Source organism: Andrographis paniculata, unplaced genomic scaffold (genome assembly GCF_009805555.1).
Source record: "Andrographis paniculata isolate CXL003 unplaced genomic scaffold, ASM980555v1 Contig50END, whole genome shotgun sequence".
In the NCBI taxonomy this organism is placed as follows: Eukaryota; Viridiplantae; Streptophyta; class Magnoliopsida; order Lamiales; family Acanthaceae; genus Andrographis; species Andrographis paniculata.
The window spans coordinates 327806-351700 of NW_026137585.1; the positions used below are offsets into that span (position 1 = coordinate 327806).

The window sequence follows — 23895 nt, forward strand, 5'->3', positions numbered from 1 at the left end:
ATTTAACTTAAAGAAAAGTAATAACAATAAAAAAAAAAAAAAAACATGCATTATATTAATATTATATTAAGTTCAACATTTCTTTTTTCATATCAATACATTATAATGCCAAAACCAAAATAATAATAATAAAAAAAAGCAGAAAAAGAAAACAAGGGAAGTCCTAGCGAGGACTTCATTTTTTTTTTTTTTAATTACTATATAGGTATTATAAATTGATTATAGAAATTTAAACCACTTTAATTTGTTTTAATTAATTAAAACATAACTTGCATGCATGGATAATCACTGGGAAGGATTCATCCCGGACTGATTCTCTTCTGCCGCCGCCGCCCCATCTCCGCCGCATCCCCAATAAACGCCGCCGGAGGAATTACCCGGCCCGCCACGCGCTGCCCAAGAATTCGATCCTCTCGCCTGAAAACCGCCGCCACCAGGTGCCTGCAACAGACGCGCCGCCGCCGCCGCCGCCTCCACGTGAGGCTTCACCGCCGGATGGCTCAAGAAATTGCTCCCAAACTGGCCTGCTCCGCCGCCGCCGAGATTGAGCGAATTAATCCCACCTGCAGCAGAATACAAAAAATTCCCCATCGGAGGAATCACCGGCCTCAGCCCCACGGCGGCGAATCTCCCGCCGGCGAAATTCCTCGCCGCCGGATCAATCATCGGCGGCATCCTCTGCTGCTGCCCCACGGCGGCGATCTCATTCGCCGCCGCCGCCGCATTAATTGCCAGCGCTGTCTTGTTCCTCTTGTTCTTCCGGCAGCCGCCGCCGACGGGGACGTTCCTCAGCGTGCCGCCGTGAGTCCAGTACCTCCGGCAGGTCTTACAGAAGTAGCGCGGCTGCGCGTGGCTGTAGTTATTGTAATAACAAAACTTAGTATTGTTAGAGTCGCAGCGGGGGCATTTCCGGTGGGGCGGGTGCTGGACCTGCTGGTCCTGGACCGGCCTGGGATCCACATTCTCCTCGGAGGGCCTGCCTGCTTCCATTACGATTCACAAATACAACAACAAAAGCAATAACCCTGTCGGGATGCCGTCAATTGTTGTCCACGCCCCGTATATATACTACTTGGTAGATGGTCACGTGACAGGGAGGGTGCCTAGGAGTCTAGAACCCTATTACAGCATGTGGGCTAATAATTCAACGGTGCAGATATGCCCGTAATCCAAATCAGGGGGAAAACAATGGGTGGGTTGACCTTCGTAATCTCCTAAGGATTAAATGAAATTTAAGAGAGTAAATCTTTCTTGCAATTTTGGTCAAACTCTCGAAATCCGTACGGATTTTGTAGGTCACAAAGGAGGGAAATTGAGATGATGATGATGCAATGCTGATTATATACACACACACATTCTTTCTTTAAAAATCTGCTTTTTCTGCTTTGCTTAGGTTGTAAGAGAAATGGTAGAAATATATTTTTATTTTAAATTTCCTTTTAATTTCGTGATGCAATGAATATTCTTGGTATGGTACGCGGTAAATAAATTTTAGGAATTTTGAAATATATTTTTGTAATGATGTAATTAATCTTATTCGGACAATGCGATCCGATAAATACGAGTGCCGATATCAATATATTTAAGAAATATGTTTTAAATACGATGTCGGAAATATTATATAAATTTTAGTATACAAAAATAAGAACGGAAATAAAACGAGTGATTCGTAAAATAGAAAGTTATGGTCCAAATATAGCATTTGGGCTCGTTTGTAGCACTTATTATGTGTGTTTGGATGTAGGGTTGGCCTCCCGACCTATTATTCTTTATTTTCGTTTTTTTGGTCTCATCTAAATAAATATATATTTTTTTATTTAGAATTACCATATTTAAATACTATATATATATATATATAATATTACATTCATCTAGTTTAAAAGTTTATATTTATTTTTTGGATGTCGATCTTTGAATATTAATCAAATATAGTACAAATCAAAGGAAAAAGACAAAAGTATTTTTATTAGTGTTTTTGTAATACAAATATAATGACATTTGTATAAAAATTATACGAATATAAAATATTTTTAATGTTTAGTATAATGACGCAAAATATAAATATAAAACTTATTAAGTGTACGAGGAATATAAAATTTCATTCAATATCAATTTATCATGGCTTTTATTTATCAAAATAACATAACATTATACATAAATTGAAGAGTATTATGACAAACTTACTTATTAATATACACCATTATTCCGTAAATTTATTAAAAAACTCGTTTCTAACTATTTAGGTAGCCCAAAATATTACTTTAAAAAATCAAATTAAATATTATATTATATAAAAAATAATTTTTCATTCAAAATATTAATAGAATATTCACTTCATTTAGAAGTTTTATTATTTCCAACATAAATCTAAAATTCCGTCCCAACACAAATTGTTTTAGACAAAAAAGTTAGGCCCAATTTTGAGATGAATTTCTTTTTTTTTTTTTTTTTTAAATTGATACATATATGTAAATTCATAGTATAATTCATTATTATGTCCATCAGTATATAATTTTTTATATTTAGTTAGTATTGTGGATTCAATAAGAAAAGAAAATAAGTTTACATACTTTTTATGTGTTGAATATGATTTGACATATTTTTGTATATGTGCTATAATGAAATCATAAACATAGGTTGTTTGCCTTTGTTTTGAAGTATTTTAAATGTTTTCAACTTGGATAATTTACCTTTTTAGTGAAACAAGCTTTCAATGTAATGCTTTAAGTGGAAATTAGATATTGGATATAATATTTTAAAAATGAAAATAAGATATAATTATGATGTATTGAATGAAAACATGTGTAAAATATATTCTTTTACTTTTCTCACAATATATATTTTTTATTTTTAATTGTCTAATTTAAAATAATTATTTTTTTAGTAACTATAGATTTTTATTTTTATTCTTTTTACTAATAACCTTATTTTATCATCATATCATTATTTTTACACAAAAAAATAAAGAAAAAATTATCTTATACTACTTTTAACTACTCAATAAAATTAAAATACTATTATTTTTTAAATTTTTATGTCAAAAGTAATATTATCTTTCAAAATGGACAAATGAGCTAGGATTACTTGTTAAAGAACAAAATATTTGATTTTTGAGTGAAATAGATTAGAAAGTGGTGTATTTACTTAGATGGTAATTTTGTCTGTTTCAATAAAAAATATTGGATGTGATATATATTTTTTTAAAGAAAATAATGTATCTATATAGACAATCATAAAGACTATACAGTAAATAAATTTTTAAAAACTAGCAAATAATTGAGTTTTGTATATTGTTTTTTTTTTTTTTTTTTTTTTTTTTTTTTTTTTTTTAACCTAGTTGAATTCGGACATGAAAGCATAGAAGACAAGAATTCCAACTTTATTAGAACACCATTTCATCCTTCAGCACATCACAACACAACATAACTGATTAGACATTATTAATCAAACCTAACAAACAAAGCCATGCTGCCTTAATTCGAACCAGCTTTAAAATCAAACTGTTCTTAATTTAGAAAGTATCAAATTATAATCTTTCTAATTGCAGTTCTTCTGCGAAACAAAAGTAAAGGGCCCGACGTCGTAGGCAGTGAGGCCACTCGAGACGGGCGGCTGTTTTTTTGTCATTTTCAAGACAGCTCCGGTGGTGCCCCCGTTGAGATTTGTCTTAATATTACACTTGGCCAGCGGAGAAGACTTTAGATAAACCCGACAATACTTGGCGGTGTCGGCATTTATTTTATTTGTCATGAAGTAGAAGTAGCCGACGTTATTTGTTTTGGTGATCTCTATGAAACTGTACCTCGGATAAATGCATTGAAGCCTCACCTCGGCCCCTAACCATGGTTAAAAAAATTTTACTTTTTAAAATAGTAAACAAGATAAAACATTAGTAATTAATGTGATATTTTATAATATATATATATATGATATATTTTATTTAGAAAAATAAATAGTAGCAAATTCTATAACTATTAATTGTGTATCAATAAAAACACAATCAAATCATTGTAATATTAAAAAATACTAATAAAATACTTTTTCTTTTGGGCTACGTGTAGGGCGACTTTTGTAAAATACTAGTACATATTATTGTCAATAAAAATACAATCAATATGTTTACTTTATGTTTTTGGATGTAAATGTTTTATTATGTTATGTATAAAAAAATATATAGATGATATAAAAAAAAAAAAAAAAAACTTTATGCTTTGGATGTAAATGTTTTATTATGTTATGTATAAAAAAATATATAGATGATATAAAAAAAAATACTTTATGCTTTGGATGTAAATGTTTAATTATGTTATGTATACAAAAATGTAAACATGATATAAAAAAAACAAATGTTAAATTATTATTATTATTTTTTTCTTTCTTAACAATAAAGTACACCCATTATTTTCTTTTGTACAATTTAAATAAATACGAAAATAAATATTTTAATAATATTTGTATAGTTCTCAATAACTAATAATAAAAACTTAAAAAATTTGAGTGCGTTTATTTTGTAAAATAGTTTAAAAGAATATTTTTTTAACTTAAAATATAATGAATTGTATAAGTAATATAAAAATAATAAATATATGTGATATATTAAATCTTTTGAAAAAAATGTGTAGAAATTTTTTTCACTAAAAGAACTCACTCTTAAACACAAACACAGAAACACAATTAATAAATGATATATATATATATATTAAACTTATAGTGAAAGATTGCATCATAAATAATTAATAAATTTGTAAATTAAATTAAATTAATTTTATTTACGAGAGAATTATACGTACTGAAGATTCCAGTAAGTGTGGGCTGTGTCTTATTCTTGCATGACTTGCAATACACCATGCCTTGGACGACAACCCTCCGTAGCGGCGGCGGCGGCGACTTTGGCGGCGGTGGTGATTTTGGTGGCGGTGACTTTGGCGGTGGTGGTGATTTTGGTGGCGGTGACTTTGGCGGTGGTGGTGATTTTGGTGGCGGCGACTTTGCCGGTGGTGGTGGTGGAGGAGGGTGGGTAGGAGGCGGCGGTGGGTGAGAGTAGGGAGTAGGAGGAGGTGGTGACTTGGGAGGAGGCGATTGCGGTAATGGTGCGGATGAGGGCGCGTGAATCGGACGTGGGTGGTGGTGGCCGCGGCGGTAGTGGTGGTGCGGCGGCGGCGGACGAGGTCCCTCCGCCGGCGGGAGGACGTCGGCCTGAGCAAGTAAAGATGTGCAAAGAAGCACTTGTAAAAGAAGGAAGTATGCCTTGGCCTCCATGCTTGAACTGTGTGTATTGGTTGATGAAATATTAGAGGTATTTATAGTAGTTTGCAAAGGGCATTTACGACATTTTAAAATTGAATTTAAATGTACGCATTTAAAATAATTACGTAGAACTCAGAGTGAATAATATTAGATACTTTGATATTAATATTTTACATGTAAAATTTATTTTTAGTAAAAAGAATATTTAATTTAATATATTTTTTATTTAAGAAAAAACATTTATAAATAGTATAACAATTTTGTTAGGAAAAAAAAATAATAATAAAAAAATAAACACAGGTCAAAATTTCCCAAACTTCTATAGTAAAGGTATGCCACAACATAATTTTGTAATTGGAGTTGAACGGAGGTTCACATGCTTGTAATAAATGGGTTGATTTGTTAATCATAAAATTGTTCGATTATTTTCATAGTATTGTTTGTTGATCACGTGAACGTCACGTGTAATGCCGCAAATCAGTGGATTATTTTTTGTAGGATGTGCTTGTTTGTTTGGAGGGTTTTTTAAAGATTCCCAGTATTTATTAATTTTTTTTTTCAAAAATATCAAATTAAATATTTATTTTATATGTTATACTAAAATTAATTTTACGTTCAAACAATCACATCCAGAGCCGTCGCTGGGCCTGGGTGAAAGGGGCGATCGCCCAGGGCCCGATCTAAATTGGAGCTCATTATTTATTTATGTTATATATAAATTATTTATATATAAAACTTATTTTACATTAATGAATTGGTACAAGAGTAGGATTTGGTGATTAAGTTTTATCTATATTATTTTTTAGGTTTTGGGTTCAAACCCAAGTACCTTCCAAATTTAAAAATATTTTTTAAAATATATGTTAGAAAAAATGTTTTTTTTTTAATTTATATTTTATTACAGGTAAAATATATTATATATATATATATTTAAGGACCCTTAACTTTTATTTCGCCCCGGGCCCTTCGAAAGTCAGGAACGGCCCTGATCACATCATACAATAATTTTAATTTAAAATTTTTACTATTCAAATTTAAACTCAAAATTTAAACATCCAAACATAGATTTTAGTATATACCTATTTTATAAATAAGACTACAATAAAAGATTAAAACAAAATATTTTTATCTTCAATTTTATTTATTTTTCGACAACATTTTTATAATACCACATAAAATGTATGAATATTTTTTTATTAAAGTAAAAAAGTATCATTACTTAAAAAAAAAAAAAAAAAAAAAAAAAAGAAGAATGAAGAAAAGAATCGTATACATTGGAGTTTAATAAATAGCAAAATGGTTTCATTGTCAAGGTAATATATTGTTGTTAATATGCCAAACAATATTATTATGCATATGTAAGAATAAATTAACTACAATATTTTTAAAAGTAATGAGTTTGTTCATTTGTAATTTGTAATTTTTAAATATTTTATTATTTAGGTGCACATATTAATTGTGAAAGAACCTAAAGTTATGAAATCGTTACATTGATATATATGTAGACTATTTAATTTTTATTTTTAATTACAATTTGCACATTACATAAAATTTCTTTGGATTCCTTTTACATTTATATTTAAGTTTACACTTTGATTTTAGTGTTGATTTAATTCAGTCAACGCATGTATTCCAGACAGAGAATACATATCTGATAACATACGATATAATTACATATAATACATATTTCGACCACAAATTTTATCATTTAATACAACACAATACAAATATTTATATAATACTCTCTCTGTCCCGCGGAAGATGAGCCTTTTTGTTAGGGACACAGTGTTTTAGGTAGTGTAGGTTATTAAGTTATTAATAATAAATTATGATAATATTTTATTATTTTTTTATATGTGTAGTGTTATTGATATTTTATATATTTTTAGAATTATTTCTCAATAAAATATATGCAATATTGATATCATTTTATAGACAATAAAATTTTATATAATACAAATGAATAAAAAAAATTATTTATTTATTTATCGTTATCATAAATTAGTTTTATAAAAAATGAAAAGTTTTAAAGACAGATAAAAATATTTGTTAATTGAGGAGAAAATATAGAAATAAAGGAGTTTTGAGTGGATCCTACGTGTAAAATGTTAAAAGTTTAATTAAATTGATTTATATTTGTTAAGTATGTTTAATATTGATAAACTTAGCAAAAATAAAAAGAGGTCATCTTTTGTGAGACGTTCCAAAAAAAAAAATGGGGTAATTTATAGCAGGACGGAGAGAGTACATAATAATTCAACTATAAAACTTTCACAACCTATGCTTCTATATGACAAATATTATCCTGTGCTATATAAAAAATGACGCTTGTTTGTTTTCACTAAATAAACACTCAAACATCCACCTTAATTTTATGGCCAAAACATTGGCTTGTTTGATTGTATTATGATATATTTTTTTTGGAAATAAATAATACATAATAAAATTAAAATATACAATATTTTGATAAAAAAATTAAATAATGTAATTACAATTTAGTTAAGATGGAAAAAAGAAATTATTATAGAACAAAATATTATTCATATTACATATATATGTATATATTTACTATTTCCGTTCTAATTGAAAATATATTTTTATCATTTTATAATGTTCTATTAAAAAATATTTATTTTTATTATAATCAAAGTAATCATACCTCGGTCCCATATATTTTAGGCTTATTAATGTAAATACGAGAATTTAAGTAAAATATAATTAGTAACTAATTAAGAAGTGTATTAGTATAAATAATTATAGATTAAGATAAAGATAAATAAATTATTTAATTAAGATTAAATATATATAATTTAAAATTTAAAATGTGATTAAAGTGGATAGTCAGATAAATTGCAAAAAAATCTCATACTTATACTCTATTATCACTTTTGTCATGTATTTATCTCACTGACAAAATATATCTCACATGTTTATAAAAGTCACTATTTCTGTCATTTGCCTGCGCGTGACATTCACACCACGCGTCCTTACGCACAATCACGCGCGACCAAATGATAGAATTAGCGACTTTTGCAAACATGTGAGATATATTTTGCCAAGGAGATAAATACATGACAAAAGTGATAACGAGGTATACGTATAGGATATTTTTTGCAATTTTTCCTTGATAATCATATTTTTTAAAAAGAAAATGACAAGTTATATGAGACGGACGAAATTAAAAAATAAGAACAAATTGTGTGGGATAGAGGAGTAATAAACATACTATCACAAATACAATTAATTTATATATAAACTACAAAAACCAAAAAATATACAAATTATCTTACAAACTTTCACTAATTAATAAAATAATATTATTATTATTATTTTTTTTATTAATATTCATCGAAGATTGTATCAGCAAAAAATTAATGGACGAATAATATTGAAAATACAACCTAATAACTTATTTACTTTAATTTACTTCATTATTTATTACATTCATTATCAGTCTATCAAAATATTACATATTACCTTTGTCCACCACCAATCTATTAATTTACTTTTTGTATGCATATTAATATTTAAATATTAATTATTATAATACTAATGTAATATTAGTGTAATAACATTTGTACTAGGAAAAATGAAAAAAAATATATTTACTAGTGTCTTATAATACTAATATAATAATATTTGTAAAAAAAAATTTATACAAATATAAAAATATTTTTAATGTTAAAAATAATAACGCTAAATACAAATGAATAGATTGACGATGGACGAATGTAGCACTATATTATTGCAAATTTACTGAAATAGTGATAGATATTTGCAGTTGAATAAAATATATTTGAAAAAAATGGTTAAACGAAATTGAAATTTATATATAGTTTGCAAAAATCTATTGGAAGAATAACAAGACGAGCTGTCGGACAGCCGTTCGGCAATTCGGGCTCGTCTCGTGTAATAAATCATAACAACTTCGCCAAATTTGACTGATACGTATATGCTTGGCTCATGTTTCCTAAATTTGTATTTTTCAAAAGTATTTTTAGTGTACGATAAGATGATAATTGATGGTATATCAGAGTTTTTTTATCCAAAATTTTGTTCTTTTGCAATTTTTGAATATGATAATGAATCCTAGATTTTTTAGGGACTGCCGCTTTGGGCTGAGCCCGCAAGGATTTGTTTTTAATATTCTCCAAAATGCCTCGTACTAGTGGAGTTTCCTTGGGATTTATAAAGTGTGAAATTTTCTTCAACTTCCGATGTGGGACTTGGGTTTCTATCCAACAATCATGTAAACTTTATACTAATAAAAACATAAAATATATGAATTAGTCTTATTAAATAAATAAAGAATTGCTTAATAATCCTTTTTATAGTTTTTTTTTTTATAAAAATTAGGTAATGGTTCCTCTCCAGAAAATTTCTAAAGGAATGTTTCACAAATAATTTATTTATTTTATTCAAATAAGATTATTTAAAATATTTTATTACTTCTATTATTTAAAATTTACATAATTAGATGCATATTTACAATATAATACTACGAAAATCTTACGTAATAAATAAAACATGAAAAATTATGTGTATTTTCACCATAACACATCAAAAATTTTTTTTCAAAAGTTTCTCCTTATTTCTACATTATACTTTCACCTCACCAAAGATATATATATATATATACATATTTATATATATATTAATCTAATTTATTTTAAAATTAAAAAATTTAAAAAAATATATATTAATATATCATTTATATATACAAAAGTTTCTAGACCGATTGAGATGAAGGGTAGTCTACAATAGTTGCATGGCACATGTAATATTTTAATAAGTCTCCTTCTTATCTGCCGAGTTTCCGCCGCACATTATTATTATTTAAAAATTCTTAATATTTTAAAATAGGTTTTAACACTTAATTGAAGTCTTATTATTATTATTATTATTATTATAAAATAGTGTGTCCAGACATGAAATTGAGGTCCCAATGCATAAGTAGACTTTATAGCAAAGAGAAATAATTAAATAATTATGAATTGTGACCCATAAGTCTATTAATGATTATTAACAAGCAATCAGATTAAATGGTAAATTTATATATAATACAACTTGGTTGACTTATTAATTAATCAGTGTCTAATTATAATTTCAATGTCGGTTCAATTATTATTATCACAAATTCTATTATTTAATATATTATTACTTTTTAAAGAAAATATAATTATTTTTTTATTTAAAAATATCAAAGGGTGTGTTTGTTTGAGAGATTTGTTTGGATTTTCATTATTCATCCTATTTTTTTCCCCAAAAATATCAAATCAAACACCTATTTTTCATTTTTTATATTATACTAAAAATCAATTTTACATTCAAAATATCACATCAATCCTATTTATATCACATCATACAACTATTCAAATTCAAAATTTACAAGTAAATAAACTCCTTTTGCAGACTCAAGCTATTATATACATATATATATATATATATTTCTTTATTATACAATTCATGATTTTTTTTATAAAAATATTATATTTAACTACTATTAAAATATAACATACAAATCAAATACACAATATATACATTTTGTTACCGGTTTAATATACAAGTTATTAATCTCAATTGAAATAAAATAAAATGATGTTTGTTCAATACGAAATGGAAATATTTTGCTAACAAAATCAAAATTTTAACTTCTCAATAGAAAATCAAGATAGATCTATATATAAATATATATATCAATTTTATTGAATTTGGCAATAAATTTGAACTAGGCTCAAAGACATGAAATTACTAAATATATTCGACCCTAATTTATTAAGAAATCATTAATCAAACATTATTAGGAAATGAAAGTCTTATTTTACAATAATGAATTGAAGCATAGATCCCAATTTATTTTTTATTTTTTATTTTCCTCGTGTCTCAAGTTTACAACTCAATTCGATGGATTGGCAAAAATTACCAAAATCCTTTTTATTATTTTAATTCCTAAATCTTGAGATGATAAATAACAATTAATTTATATTACAAGCTACATTTGGTACAATGACAATAATTAATTATGAAGATCGCTATAACGATCATACATATGTGTTGATGTATTTTTTCAACAAACAAAAAGAAAAATTTAAATATATAGAAAATATCCTTAAACTTGATTAATTAACGTCTGAGATTAGGAATCTCTAATCACTGTACGGTACATAAGATAATTAACTGGAAATTAAAATGCTGAAAATTTAAAGTGGTGATCCCCAAATCTGACTTTTCATTTGTTGAAGTTGATTGAAGATGCTTTCTCAACAAAAATCCAAATCCTTAAATATTCCTTAAAGAAAACGCTCCTGGAAACCGTCGTCCGAACAGTTACAACACATTTTTTCCCAACCGTCTGCTAACCTTTCTCCTGTTGACACGTGCCCTCAACCGACCAAAGTATCATTCCCACTTACTCCCTACAGTATCCGCCTCTTTGGACCGACCGCAACTCTTCCATCTTGTTGGTCCGACTACCAACCTCCCGAATTGCAGACCACCCGACTTGTTTGGTCCAGCCGCAAACATCCCGACTTAAAGACCATTCGACTTGTTGGTCCAGCCGCAAACGTCCCGACTTAAAGACCATCCGACTTGTTGGTCTAGCCGCAAACGTCCCGATTTAAAGACCATCCGACTTGAGGACCTCCCGACCTGAGGACCTTCCGAACTGCGGACTTTCCGACCTGAGGACCTTCCGACCTGCAAACCTCCCGACCTGAGGACCTCCCGACCTGAGGACTTTTCGACCTGCGGACTTTCTGACCTACGGACTTTCTGACCCGCTGACCTTCCGGCCTGCGAATCTCCCGACCTGAGGACCTCCCGACCTGAGGACTTTCCGACTTGCGGACTTTTCGACCGGTGGACCTTCCGACCTGCGTACCTTCCGACCGGCAGACCTTCCGACCCGCTATTTCCTTAGAAATGCACCAATTTTACCTGAGTTTTCTACGGTACCCCTCGGCCAGTTCGATCAACTCGATTGGTAGGCCTATTTTAACTTTTACCTTTGGGTTTTTTAACCTAATTCTAAATTTCGTACCTAACAATATGATAAATATAATATTAAAAATTTAATTTCTTGATTAAAAAGCATTTACTCAAAGTAATAAGATATATTTATAAATATATCCACGTATTTGTATATATATATTTATTTATTGCATTAGTTTTAATTTAAATCTAATGATTTTAAATAATGTAATCACAAATTTGTTTGATTGTGTTTTGAAATTGAAATGATTGTTCGATATAATATTTTAAACCAAAAACATCTTTGAATATAATTGATTAAATATAAAATAAATATATGATATAATATTTTTTGAAGTGAAAAAATAAACTATAAATGAAAAAGAAAAATAGTAGCTAGGTTGAAAAAACACCAAACAAACCCTAATTTTTGCATTGAAATAATATGTAAAACCAACTAGATATTGATAGTGCAAAATAAGCTCAAGGTGTATAGATATTTTATTTCTTTATTTATTTTCTATAATATGGAAACTATTCTTTGAGTGTGATCTAAATAATTTTTTGTCCAAATCTAATAACATATAAACTATAATTGACAAAACAAATCATATTACACGAGTCATATATATATATATGACGTACAAACTTATAAGACATGGAATTATTTGATCGACTTCATAATAGAACCTGGCCCTTGTTTTAACCTGACTTCTTAGCTTAATTAAAAATAAAATATTATAAATGGTTATCATCTTAAAACATATTTAAGAAAAGAAATCGTAAGCTAATGCAAACTATGGAAGGGGAGTTAACTATAACATTTTTGTAAATATATATATATATATATGAGTATTAAAAAAATATTATTATAAATAGTACTAAAAATTATAAAGTATATGTAAACAGATAATGCAATTTTGCAGGAATACGATGATTTATTTATGAAAGTAAAGTCAAAATATAGAACTAAAAAGGTTTGGGTATGTTCTGATATTTTTCATCATGATTTTATTATTTTAATTTTTTTTAAAATATCAAATTAAATACATATTTTATTTATTTATTTATTACACTAAAATTTACTATTATATTCCAAATATCATTGCAATCTGATATTTTCATCATGATTTTATTATTTTAATTTTTTTTAAAATATCAAATTAAATACATATTTTATTTATTTATTTATTACACTAAAATTTACTATTATATTCCAAATATCATTCCAATGCATATTTATATCAAATTAAATAATTATTTTAATTCAAAATTAAAATCCCTCAAAGAAATAGACATATCTATATATAGAGAGAGAGAGGGGGAGAGAGATTGAACAAATCCTTAAAACTTTGTCATTAAACTTAAAACATGTATACAACTTTAGTTCTTAGAGCCTAAATTTTAAAATAAATACATAAAACAAAAATAGTACAAAAATATTAACTTGTTGATTAAAAAAATATTTTATTACAAATTTCATACAACAAAAAGAAGAACTAAACTCTGGAAAATGAATATCAATTTATTTATTTCAAAAGACAAAAGTAACTCAAACTTAATTCCGATCACTGATACATCATATCGTTCATTAGGTACAACACAGCGAAATAAACCTTAAAAACAACACATGAATTCAGACAACTGTATGTGTTAGAAAATCAAAAGCTGCTATATATATGTATGTCTAATTCTATGTATGACATTTCTTTTTGGGTTCAAAGGCAAAGGGTCCGACTTCGTAGGCGATGTACCCGCTAGAGATGTTTTGTTTCGGGGCAAGGACCAAGACGCCACCGGACTTGCCGTTGTTGAGGTTGGTTCGAACGTTGCATTTGGAATTAGGAGAAGAGAGAACGGACACATGACAATACTTGTGGATATTGACGATTGATAGTAGTTGTGGGACAAAGGAGAATTTTCCGTACTTGTCAGTCTTGGCAACCTCCAAGTATTTGTATTTCGCATAGACGCACCGTAGTTTTACAATAGCACCTGTTAAAAAATAAAATAGTTTAAAACAAGTAAAAATTCTAAATATAGAGAATTTAAAAATATTGATGAAAGTTATGTCAATACAACAAGTATTGTGAGATGAGATAGGACTAAAAATATAAATATAATAGATAACTTGATTAATTTAGTACTACTTGCTTATTGAAAAAAAATCAAATCTAAATTATGGAAGTTAGAAAATTTGGAGTGAAATAGGAAATATATATACCTTTTAGAGAAGAAGCATCCTTAAGGATGGGTTGTCCCTTGTATTCGCATGACTTGCAAAGAACATAGCCTTGAATACGAACTCTTAGAGGAGTTTGTTTTGGCGGTGGCGGGGGATATGGTGTCATAGGCGATGGTGGGGGATAAGTGGGTGGACTTAATGAAGGTGGTGGCGGTGGTGGATGAGAAGGGGGAGTATAAGCGGGCGGGCTAACGGGTGGTGATGATGGGGGATTGGATGGCGGTGTGGGAGAAGGTGGTTGTGATGGTGGTGGATAAGATGGGGGAGTATATATAGGCGGGCTTACCGGCGGTGATGTTGGGGGGTTAAAAGGCGGTGGTGGATGACTTGGAGGACTATAGGTTGGCGGGCTCACTGGCGGTGTAGAAGATGGTGGTTGTGACGGTGATGGTGGATAAGTCGGAGGACTATAAGTTGGTGGGCTCACTGGTGGTGAAGTAGGAGGATTAGAGGGCGGTGTAGGAGATGATGGTGGTGGATAAGTCGGAGGACTATAGGTTGGCGGGCTCATTGGTGGTGATGTCGGGGGGTTAGAGGGTGGTGGTGGTGGTGGTGGATGAGTCGGAGGACTATAAGTTGGTGGGCTCACTGGTGGTGAAGTAGGAGGATTAGAAGGCGGTGTAGGAGACGGTGGTGGTGGATAAGTCGGAGGACTATAGGTTGGCGGGCTCACTGGCGGTGATGTTGGGGGGTTAGAGGGCGGTGGTGGTGGTGGATAAGTCGGAGGACTGTAAGTTGGTGGGCTTACTGGTGGTGAAGTAGGAGGATTAGAGGGCGGTGTAGAAGATGGTGGTGGTGGATAAGTCGGAGGACTATAGATTGGTGGGCTCAGTGGCGGTGATGTCGGGGGGTTAGAAGGTGGTGGTGGTGGTGGATGAGTCGGAGGACTATAAGTTGGTGGGCTCACTGGTGGTGAAGTAGGAGGATTAGAGGGCGGCGAAGGAGATGATGGTGGTGGATAAGTTGGAGGACTATAGGTTGGCGGGCTAACTGGCGGTGATGTCGGGGGGTTAGACGGTGGTGGTGGATGAGTCGGAGGACTATAAGTTGGTGGGCTCACTGGTGGTGAAGAAGGAGGATTAGAGGGCGGTGAAGAAGAAGGTGGTGGTGGATAAGTCGGAGGACTATAGGTTGGCGGGCTCACTGGCGGTGATGTCGGGGGGATAGAGGGTGGTGGTGGTGGATGAGTTGGAGGACTATAAGTTGGTGGGCTCACTGGTGGTGAAGTAGGAGGATTAGAGGGCGGTGTAGAAGATGGTGGTGGTGGATAAGTCGGAGGACTATAGGTTGGCGGGCTCACTGGCGGTGATGTTGGGGGGATAGAGGGTGGTGGTGGATGAGTCGGAGGACTATAAGTTGGTGGGCTCACTGGTGGTGAAGTAGGAGGATTAGAAGGCGGTGTAGGAGACGGTGGTGGTGGATAAGTCAGAGGACTATAGGTTGGCGGGCTCACTGGCGGTGATGTTGGAGGGTTAGAGGGTGGTGGTGGTGGTGGATAAATCGGAGGACTATAAGTTGGTGGGCTCACTGGTGGTGAAGTAGGAGGATTAGAGGGCGGTGTAGAAGATGGTGGTGGTGGATAAGTCGGAGGACTATAGATTGGTGGGCTCAGTGGCGGTGATGTCGGGGGGTTAGAAGGTGGTGGTGGTGGATGAGTCGGAGGACTATAAGTTGGTGGGCTCACTGGTGGTGAAGTAGGAGGATTAGAGGGCGGTGAATGAGATGATGGTGGTGGATAAGTTGGAGGACTATAGGTTGGCGGGCTAACTTGGGGTGATGTCGGGGGGTTAGAGGGTGGTGGTGGATGAGTCGGAGGACTATAAGTTGGTGGGCTCACTGGTGGTGAAGAAGGAGGATTAGAGGGCGGTGAAGAAGAAGGTGGTGGTGGATAAGTCGGAGGACTATAGGTTGGCGGGCTCACTGGCGGTGATGTCGGGGGGATAGAGGGTGGTGGTGGTGGATGAGTCGGAGGACTATAAGTTGGTGGGCTCACTGGTGGTGAAGTAGGAGGATTAGAGGGCGGTGTAGAAGATGGTGGTGGATAAGTCGGAGGACTATAGGTTGGCGGGCTCATTGGTGGTGATGTTGGGGGGTTAGAGGGTGGTGTGGGAGATGGTGGTTGTGATGGTGGCGGTGGATAAGACGGTGGAGTATATGTAGGTGGACTTACTGGCGGTGATGTCGGAGGGTTAGAGGGCGGTGATGGTGGTGGATAAGTCGGAGGACTATAAGTTGGTGGGCTCACTGGTGGTGAAGTAGGAGGATTAGAGGGCGGTGTAGGAGATGGTGGTGGTGGATAAGTCGGAGGACTATAGGTTGGCGGACTCACTGGCGGTGATGTCGGGGGGTTAGAAGGTGGTGGTGGTGGTGATGGATGAGTCGGAGGACTATAAGTTGGTGGGCTCACTGGTGGTGAAGTAGGAGGATTAGAGGGCGGTGTAGAAGATGGTGGTGGTGGATAAGTCGGAGGACTATAGGTTGGCGGGCTCATTGGCGGTGATGTCGGGGGGTTAGAGGGTGGTGTGGGAGATGGTGGTTGTGATGGTGGCGGTGGATAAGACGGTGGAGTATATGTAGGTGGACTTACCGGCGGTGATGTTGGAGGGTTAGAGGGTGGTGATGGTGGTGGATAAGTAGGAGGACTATAAGTTGGTGGGCTCAATGGTGGTGAAGTAGGAGGATTAGAGGGCGGTGTAAGAAATGGTGGTGGTGGATAAGTCGGAGGACTATAGGTTGGCGGGCTCACTGGCGGTGATGTCGGGGGGATAGAGGGTGGTGGTGGTGGTGGTGGATGAGTCGGAGGACTATAAGTTGGTGGGCTCACTGGTGGTGAAGTAGGAGGACTAGAGGGCGGTGAAGAAGATGGTGGTGGTGGATAAGTCGGAGGACTATAGGTTGGCGGGCTCACTGGCGGTGATGTCGGGGGGTTAGAAGGTGGTGGTGGTGGTGGATGAGTTGGGGGACTATAAGTTGGTGGGCTCACTGGTGGTGAAGTAGAAGGATTAGAGGGCGGTGCAGGAGATGGTGGTGGTGGATAAGTCGGAGGACTATAGGTTGGCGGGCTCATTGGCGGTGATGTCGGGGGGTTAGAAGGTGGTGGTGGTGGTGGTGGATGAGTCGGAGGACTATAAGTTGGTGGGCTCACTGGTGGTGAAGTAGGAGGATTAGAGGGCGGTGTAGAAGATGGTGGTGATGGATAAGTCGGAGGACTATAGGTTGGCGGGCTCATTGGCGGTGATGTCGGGGGGTTAGATGGTGGTGTGGGAGATGGCGGTTGTGATGGTGGCGGTGGATAAGATGGTGGAGTATATGTAGGTGGACTTACTTGCGGTGATGTCGGAGGGTTAGAGGGTGGTGATGCTGGTGGATGAGTCGGAGGACTATAAGTTGGTGGGCTCACTGGTGGTGAAGTAGGAGGATTAGAGGGCGGTGTAGGAGATGGTGGTGGTGGATAAGACGGTGGACTATATGTAGGTGGACTTACTGGCGGTGATGTCGGTGGGTTAGAAGGTGGTGGATGAGTCGGAGGATTATAAGTTGGTGGGCTCACTGGTGGTGAAGTAGGAGGATTAGAGGGCGGTGTAAAAGATGGTGGTGGTGGATAAGTCGGAGGACTATAGGTTGGCGGGCTCACTGGCGGTGATGTCGGGGGGTTAGAGGGTGGTGGTGGTGGTGGATAGGTCGGAGGACTATAAGTTGGTGGGCTCACTGGTGGTGAAGTAGGAGGATTAGAGGGCGGTGGAGAAGATGGTGGTGGTGGATAAGTCGGAGGACTATAGGTTGGCGGACTCACAGGCGGTGATGTCGGGGGGTTAGATGGTGGTTGTGATGGTGGCGGTGGAGTATATGTAGGTGGACTTACTGGCGGTGATTTCGGGGGGTTAGAGGGTGGTGGTGGTGGTGGTGGATAAGTCGGAGGACTATAACTTGGTGGATTCACTGGTGGTGAAGTAGGAGGATTAGAGGGCGGTGTAGAAGATGGTGGTGGTGGATAGGTCGGAGGACTATAGGTTGGCGGGCTCACTGGCGGTGATGTCGGGGGGTTAGAAGGTGGTAGTGTTGGTGGATGAGTCGGAGGACTATAAGTTGGTGGGCTCACTGGTGGTGAAGTAGGAGGATTAGAGGGCGGTGTAAAAGATGGTGGTGGTGGATAAATCGGAGGACTATAGGTTGGCGGGCTCACTGGCGGTGATGTCGGGGGGATAGAGGGTGGTGGTGGTGGATGAGTTGGAGGACTATAAGTTGGTGGGCTCACTGGTGGTGAAGTAGGAGGATTAGAGGGCGGTGTAGAAGATGGTGGTGGTGGATAAGTCGGAGGACTATAGGTTGGCGGACTCACAGGCGGTGATGTCGGGGGGTTAGATGGTGGTTGTGATGGTGGCGGTGGAGTATATGTAGGTGGACTTACTGGCGGTGATGTTGGGGGGTTAGAGGTTGGTGGTGGATAAGTCGGAGGACTATAACTTGGTGGATTCACTGGTGGTGAAGTAGGAGGATTAGAGGGCGGTGTAGGAGATGGTGGTGGTGGATAAGTCGGAGGACTATAGGTTGGCGGGCTCACTGGCGGTGATGTCGGGGGGTTAGAAGGTGGTGGTGGTGGTGGATGAGTCGGAGGACTATAAGTTGGTGGGCTCACTGGTGGTGAAGTAGGAGGATTAGAGGGCGGTGTAGGAGATGCTGGTGGTGGATAAGTCGGAGGACTATAAGTTGGCGGGCTTACTGGCGGTGATGTCGGGGGGTTAGAGGGTGGTGTGGGAGATGGTGGTTGTGATGGTGGTGGTGGAGTATATGTAGGTGGACTTACTGGCGGTGATGTCGGGGTTTTAGAGGGTGGTGGTAGTGGTGGATGAGTCGGAGGACTATAGGTTGGTGGGCTCACTGGCGGTGATGTCGGAGGGTTAGTATGCGGTGTGGGAGAGGGTGGTTGTGATGGCGGTGGTGAATGAGGCGGTGGATTATATATTGGCGGACTCACTGGCGGTGATTTTGGGGGATAAGATGGTGGTGTGGGAGGTGGCGGTGAATGCGCCGGCGGAGTCAAAGGTGTTGGTGGGTTCATTGGTGGCGGTTTTGGTGAATGAGGCGGTGGTGGAGGATGTGTTAGGGTTGGTGGTGGTGGTGGTGAATGAGTCGATGGTTTAGGAGGTGGTGGTGGTGGTGAATGAGTCGATGGTTTAGGAGGAGGTGGCGGTGGTGGTGGTGAATGAGTCGATGGTTTAGGAGGAGGTGGTGGTGGTGAATGTGACTTTGAGTGATTGTGGTGGTGGTGGTGGTGGTGGTGGTGGTGGTGGTGCCGGTGCCGGTGGTGGTCATGGTGGTGGTCATGGTGATTACCATGTGATGCCGGCGGTGGTGGCGGCGACGGCGGCGCTACATGATGGGCAGCAAAGGCAGTGCAGAGCACCCCTATAATCTGCAAAAGCAGAAAGGTTGCTTTTGCCATGACTCTGTACTACTTACTACTACTACTCTATGGTTATTGTCTCGTGATCAACATGTGTGTATTTATAGAGGGACCCAATGAATATTTCTGAAGTTTGCAGATCATCAAACATATAATAATGTCACATTAAAAAATAAATAAAAATGAAGAAATTAGAACAGGGAGTTGAAACTGAACTTGAAATCAAGATCTTGAAATGATCAAACGGTTTAAATATTTAAAAACTAGTTCATAAATGCACAAGTGTGGGGTGACCGACACCTACTAAAAATTGGAATATAATAATTCTATTACATACCAGAATATGATTCCATGAATTTTTAGCTGCATGTGTAAGAGATTTAAATAATAGGCCTGAGCTTAAGTCAGACTTGTAGCAAATGGGAACTTTCCATGTACCAATTTAACATGCAACACCATATATCTTAATACCTTTTTTATCACTTGTCAACGCCTATTGATCCATAACTCATGGCATGTGAAATATAATCCTTTGATAATTTGACTTTCACTAATAAAGACATGGAATCTGTTATGTGAAAGGGTTCTTGTGTATTATGAAAATGAAGATGTATTTGCAGAGGCTGCCGTTTCAGTGTTAGAATCAACACTTTCGCCTCATACCGACGAAACATCAAATATATACATGTAGTACATTTTTTATATTAATTTCATATAAATGCAACATATAGATTTACATAACAATAGTTCACAAAACACTGTGTATTCACATAACCAATTTTATTTTATTTTTTTCAATTATTATTATCAAAAAATATAATACATACACACACAATCACACAATATATATATATATATAAATTCTAACACATAATATTATTTTTATATTAGCGATATGCTTTGCAAACCTAATATAAAAATTACCTTGAACTATTAACAATATAATACTAAACAAACACATTCTATCATTAATTTCAATACATGAGATATATTCACAAAACAATGTGAACTATCAACACATGGTTTCAAAGTCAAAACACATACTGTGTTAATTGAAACCATGTATTCACAGTCTTTTTTTATGTGCAACATTCTAACCACCCCATTTGCAAATATATGTATATATAAGTGAGGGCACTTCTTCTTAATGACTCTTTACAAAAACTTACCTAAACAAGAATGAAGTCAAGAAGAAATAATATAAAAGTAACAGCACAAACATAATGCAATGAACATGGCCTATATGCACACAGATTATTCAGTTAGTCCTGTTAGCTTTAGATAATCAAAATTGGTTCTAACATACTTTGAATGGATGAGAGATTTACGAAGGTTAACGATTTCTAGAGCAAGATATTGCATTGGCCAATGTAGATCCTATTTCAGTCCTACAGCATCGATGAAAATGAGAACATTAATTGTAGTAAAACCTAGTAATACATTAGGCCTTGGCATGTGGTATTAACTTCCTTTCTTTCAGCTCTATGTTATTTAATCATTGAACATACTTCTAAATTGGTTTTCAACAGCTAATTGCATGTTAATTGCGTGGAGACTATGAATTAAGCATCTAAAGTAGAGGAAGACTTTACGATAAAGTCAGATTACTATATTGAACTCAACTAACAAAAAAGTCATATTAACAAACAAACCCGAGGGAATAGTCATGCAAGCAAGCTGGCTGCCTCATGGACGTGACAATTCACAACTTAAATTGGATTCCCTAGTTAATAAATTAATTGTATTAATGTAAACTGTCTGAGATGCTTGTAATAATATATTTGCAGCATAGATCCCGGGGTGATGCTATACTAATTAATCTCTCAACATTGTATCCTAGGAGTTGACAGCAACCTCTATAGCTTAAAATTGTAATAGAAGCAATGAAGGTTTTTTTTACCTTGGAGTCTTCAAGATTCGACAACAATGGTCTGGAATGGTGAGAAATTTTGTTGTAAATGGATTGGGAGTGATTCTTCATATGTAGCCTGAAAATGAAGCAATCATGTCAGCAGCTTGTTTACACAATTTACAATAATGCAATAATCCTCCAAGGGCATTCACCCTTGATTATTTGATTGGTTATATTAATAGAGCTGTTGTTCTAGTCGAGTCGAGTCAAATATCTTAATTTCAAAGTTGGCTCACATAGTAGCTCTATATAGAAAGCCCAAAGGCAATTTCGATTATAACCGGTAAATAGTAAAAGTAGGATGACTGCTATTTGAAAATATAAAGATATACGAACAAAAATTGTTATATATGCAAAATTGTTGTCGAAATACATATGAAAGTTTTATAAAATAATCTCATCATTATCATTCCAAGTGATGCATAAAGTTTTCTGCTAAACAAAATAAAATGTCAAAATATATGATCATAGATAATTTATAAGTAAAAAACTATTGGATCAATACTACTTTGACAAATAAATAATCAAAGTTAATTAAAATCAAAATCTAATCGATGTTTTCTTCCTTATTTTTATTATCCTCATTGTTCCTCTTGGATAATTGTTTTATTTTATATTCACTCCAACGTGCATTACCCTTTTGCAACAAGCGACTGCCGCAAGTGCATTAAAACACCACAATGGCAACACAATATGGTGCTATTGCATGCTATTGACAACTATGATTATAACCCATCTTTATGCTAGTTCAAATAGATCTCAATGTGAATTTTTCAAAGCAGTAAAGTTTGATCTATCCTTCAGCCTTGTCTGATACATAGTGCAAGGAAGAAAAAATAACAGGGCACAAAAAATAATTAGCACGAGTTCTATGACAGAAGCTACATATGATCAACAACAGTGTCTGCAATTTTACTCTTAATAGAGGGTAAATCTCACATTGCTAAATCAATTCAGCAAAGCTATATTCATGTTTACTGAAGGCAATGGACCAAAAGAACTATTATCAGAGAGGCTATCTTGTGTCATCTATGAGATTCAATTGGATTACTTGTTTAAGGGAGCATTATGTTTCAAAAATTCTTGGCATAGAATCCAGCCCAACGTTTTGGGCTTAAAGTTTGAACATTCTCTTGGGTTTGTTTGCATTAATGAGTAGCAATCCTTAAACATGTGGTTAGGATGCTAATTCATACATTATCATGTCCTATTGAAGAGATGGAATAAAATAATCCCTTGACTTAAGATTATGAATTATAATCCTGATCCCTTTACTTTAAATACTATCTGTCTGTATTCATTGCTATATCACAAACTGAAGTACTGAACCACAATAGAGCCAAGCTGAGAAAAAACCATGGCAAGGATAAAAAGATACAATACAGATGTAAACAAATTATTAACCTTTAAGCACAAGTAACACACAAATGTCAGATCATTAATTACCAGATGAATCTTTTTACTAAGCACGCAGTTTCCCTCCTTTAACTTCATAGACAAGTCCACATTACTTTTCACCATGTTCATCGTATCAGCAACAGCCAGTAAATCTTGCACAGTTCTGAAACATCCAAAATGCTATAATTGATATGATTCCACAGTTCGGGTCTAAAATTATTTGAACTAATGTTATACCTTGTTCAACCTTCTTTTCCTTCCGGATCATAGTGCTTCCGTTCCATTTGATTATCTCCACGTTAATGGCGGCTATTTGTTAATGTTGAGGAAAGAAGTCACCGTCGAAAAAGAATTGCGCGTACCGTTGAAATTGAATACTACGTGGAATATCGAGGGGAAGACGGTGGCGCCGGCGGCCAGCGATGAGCACTAGCGCCGCCGCTAAACAGTCGTGCCGCCACTATACAGTACCCTAATTTATCTTTTCCTATTTTATTATTTATATTTAATTAAATTTAAAACAATTAATAACTTTTAAGATAAGATCACTAAACAAATGCGGGGATAGCTCAGTTGGGAGAGCGTCAGACTGAAGATCTGAAGGTCGCGTGTTCGATCCACGCTCACCGCAATGATTTAATTTTAAGAGAGCGATTTTCCTAAAAGCGCTCGTTTGTAACACGATTTTGCCATATTCTTTAGAAGTGCAATTTTCCT

General features: G+C 35.0%; 3 protein-coding genes and 1 non-coding gene across 4 annotated transcripts; 1 reads left to right on the forward strand and 3 right to left on the reverse strand.

Annotated features, from left to right (window-relative positions):
- Positions 1-285: 285 nt before the first annotated feature.
- On the reverse strand, positions 286-990 carry LOC127253194 (dof zinc finger protein 2-like). The gene has a single exon (XM_051277643.1). The coding sequence runs from the start codon at positions 988-990 to the stop codon at positions 286-288; it is 705 nt and encodes a 234-aa protein (XP_051133600.1).
- Positions 991-3358: 2368 nt separating this feature from the next.
- Positions 3359-5271, reverse strand: LOC127253331 (pistil-specific extensin-like protein). The gene is made up of 2 exons (XM_051277874.1): positions 4791-5271; positions 3359-3836 (listed from the first exon to the last, which is right to left on the reverse strand). Exons 1-2 carry the CDS (start codon positions 5257-5259, stop codon positions 3538-3540), a joined length of 768 nt encoding a protein of 255 aa, XP_051133831.1. The 5' UTR covers positions 5260-5271; the 3' UTR covers positions 3359-3537.
- Positions 5272-13648: 8377 nt separating this feature from the next.
- On the reverse strand, positions 13649-23646 carry LOC127253370 (uncharacterized). Its single transcript, XM_051277933.1, has 5 exons — positions 23416-23646; positions 23227-23341; positions 21769-21856; positions 14444-19877; positions 13649-14214 (listed from the first exon to the last, which is right to left on the reverse strand). The coding sequence occupies exons 3-5, from the start codon at positions 21847-21849 to the stop codon at positions 13913-13915; spliced, it is 5817 nt and encodes a 1938-aa protein (XP_051133890.1). The 5' UTR covers positions 21850-21856; positions 23227-23341; positions 23416-23646; the 3' UTR covers positions 13649-13912.
- Positions 23647-23736: 90 nt separating this feature from the next.
- TRNAF-GAA (transfer RNA phenylalanine (anticodon GAA)) lies at positions 23737-23809 on the forward strand. Its single transcript has one exon. It is a non-coding gene; the product is annotated as a tRNA-Phe (tRNA).
- Positions 23810-23895: the final 86 nt, after the last annotated feature.

Excerpts from the sequence above, each read along its gene's own strand:
- LOC127253331 (XM_051277874.1), bottom strand. The coding sequence starts at position 5,259 with ATGGAGGCCAAGGCATACTTCCTTCTTTTACAAGTGCTTCTTTGCACA. Across the intron at positions 3,837-4,790 it reads CACACTTACTGGAATCTTCA|GGGCCGAGGTGAGGCTTCAA; the intron begins GTACGTATAATT and ends AACCATGGTTAG.
- LOC127253194 (XM_051277643.1), bottom strand. The coding sequence starts at position 990 with ATGGAAGCAGGCAGGCCCTCCGAGGAGAATGTGGATCCCAGGCCGGTC.
- LOC127253370 (XM_051277933.1), bottom strand. The coding sequence starts at position 21,849 with ATGAAGAATCACTCCCAATCCATTTACAACAAAATTTCTCACCATTCC. Across the intron at positions 19,878-21,768 it reads CGAATCTTGAAGACTCCAAG|ATTATAGGGGTGCTCTGCAC; the intron begins GTAAAAAAAACC and ends CTGCTTTTGCAG. Across the intron at positions 14,215-14,443 it reads GGATGCTTCTTCTCTAAAAG|GTGCTATTGTAAAACTACGG; the intron begins GTATATATATTT and ends ATTTTTTAACAG.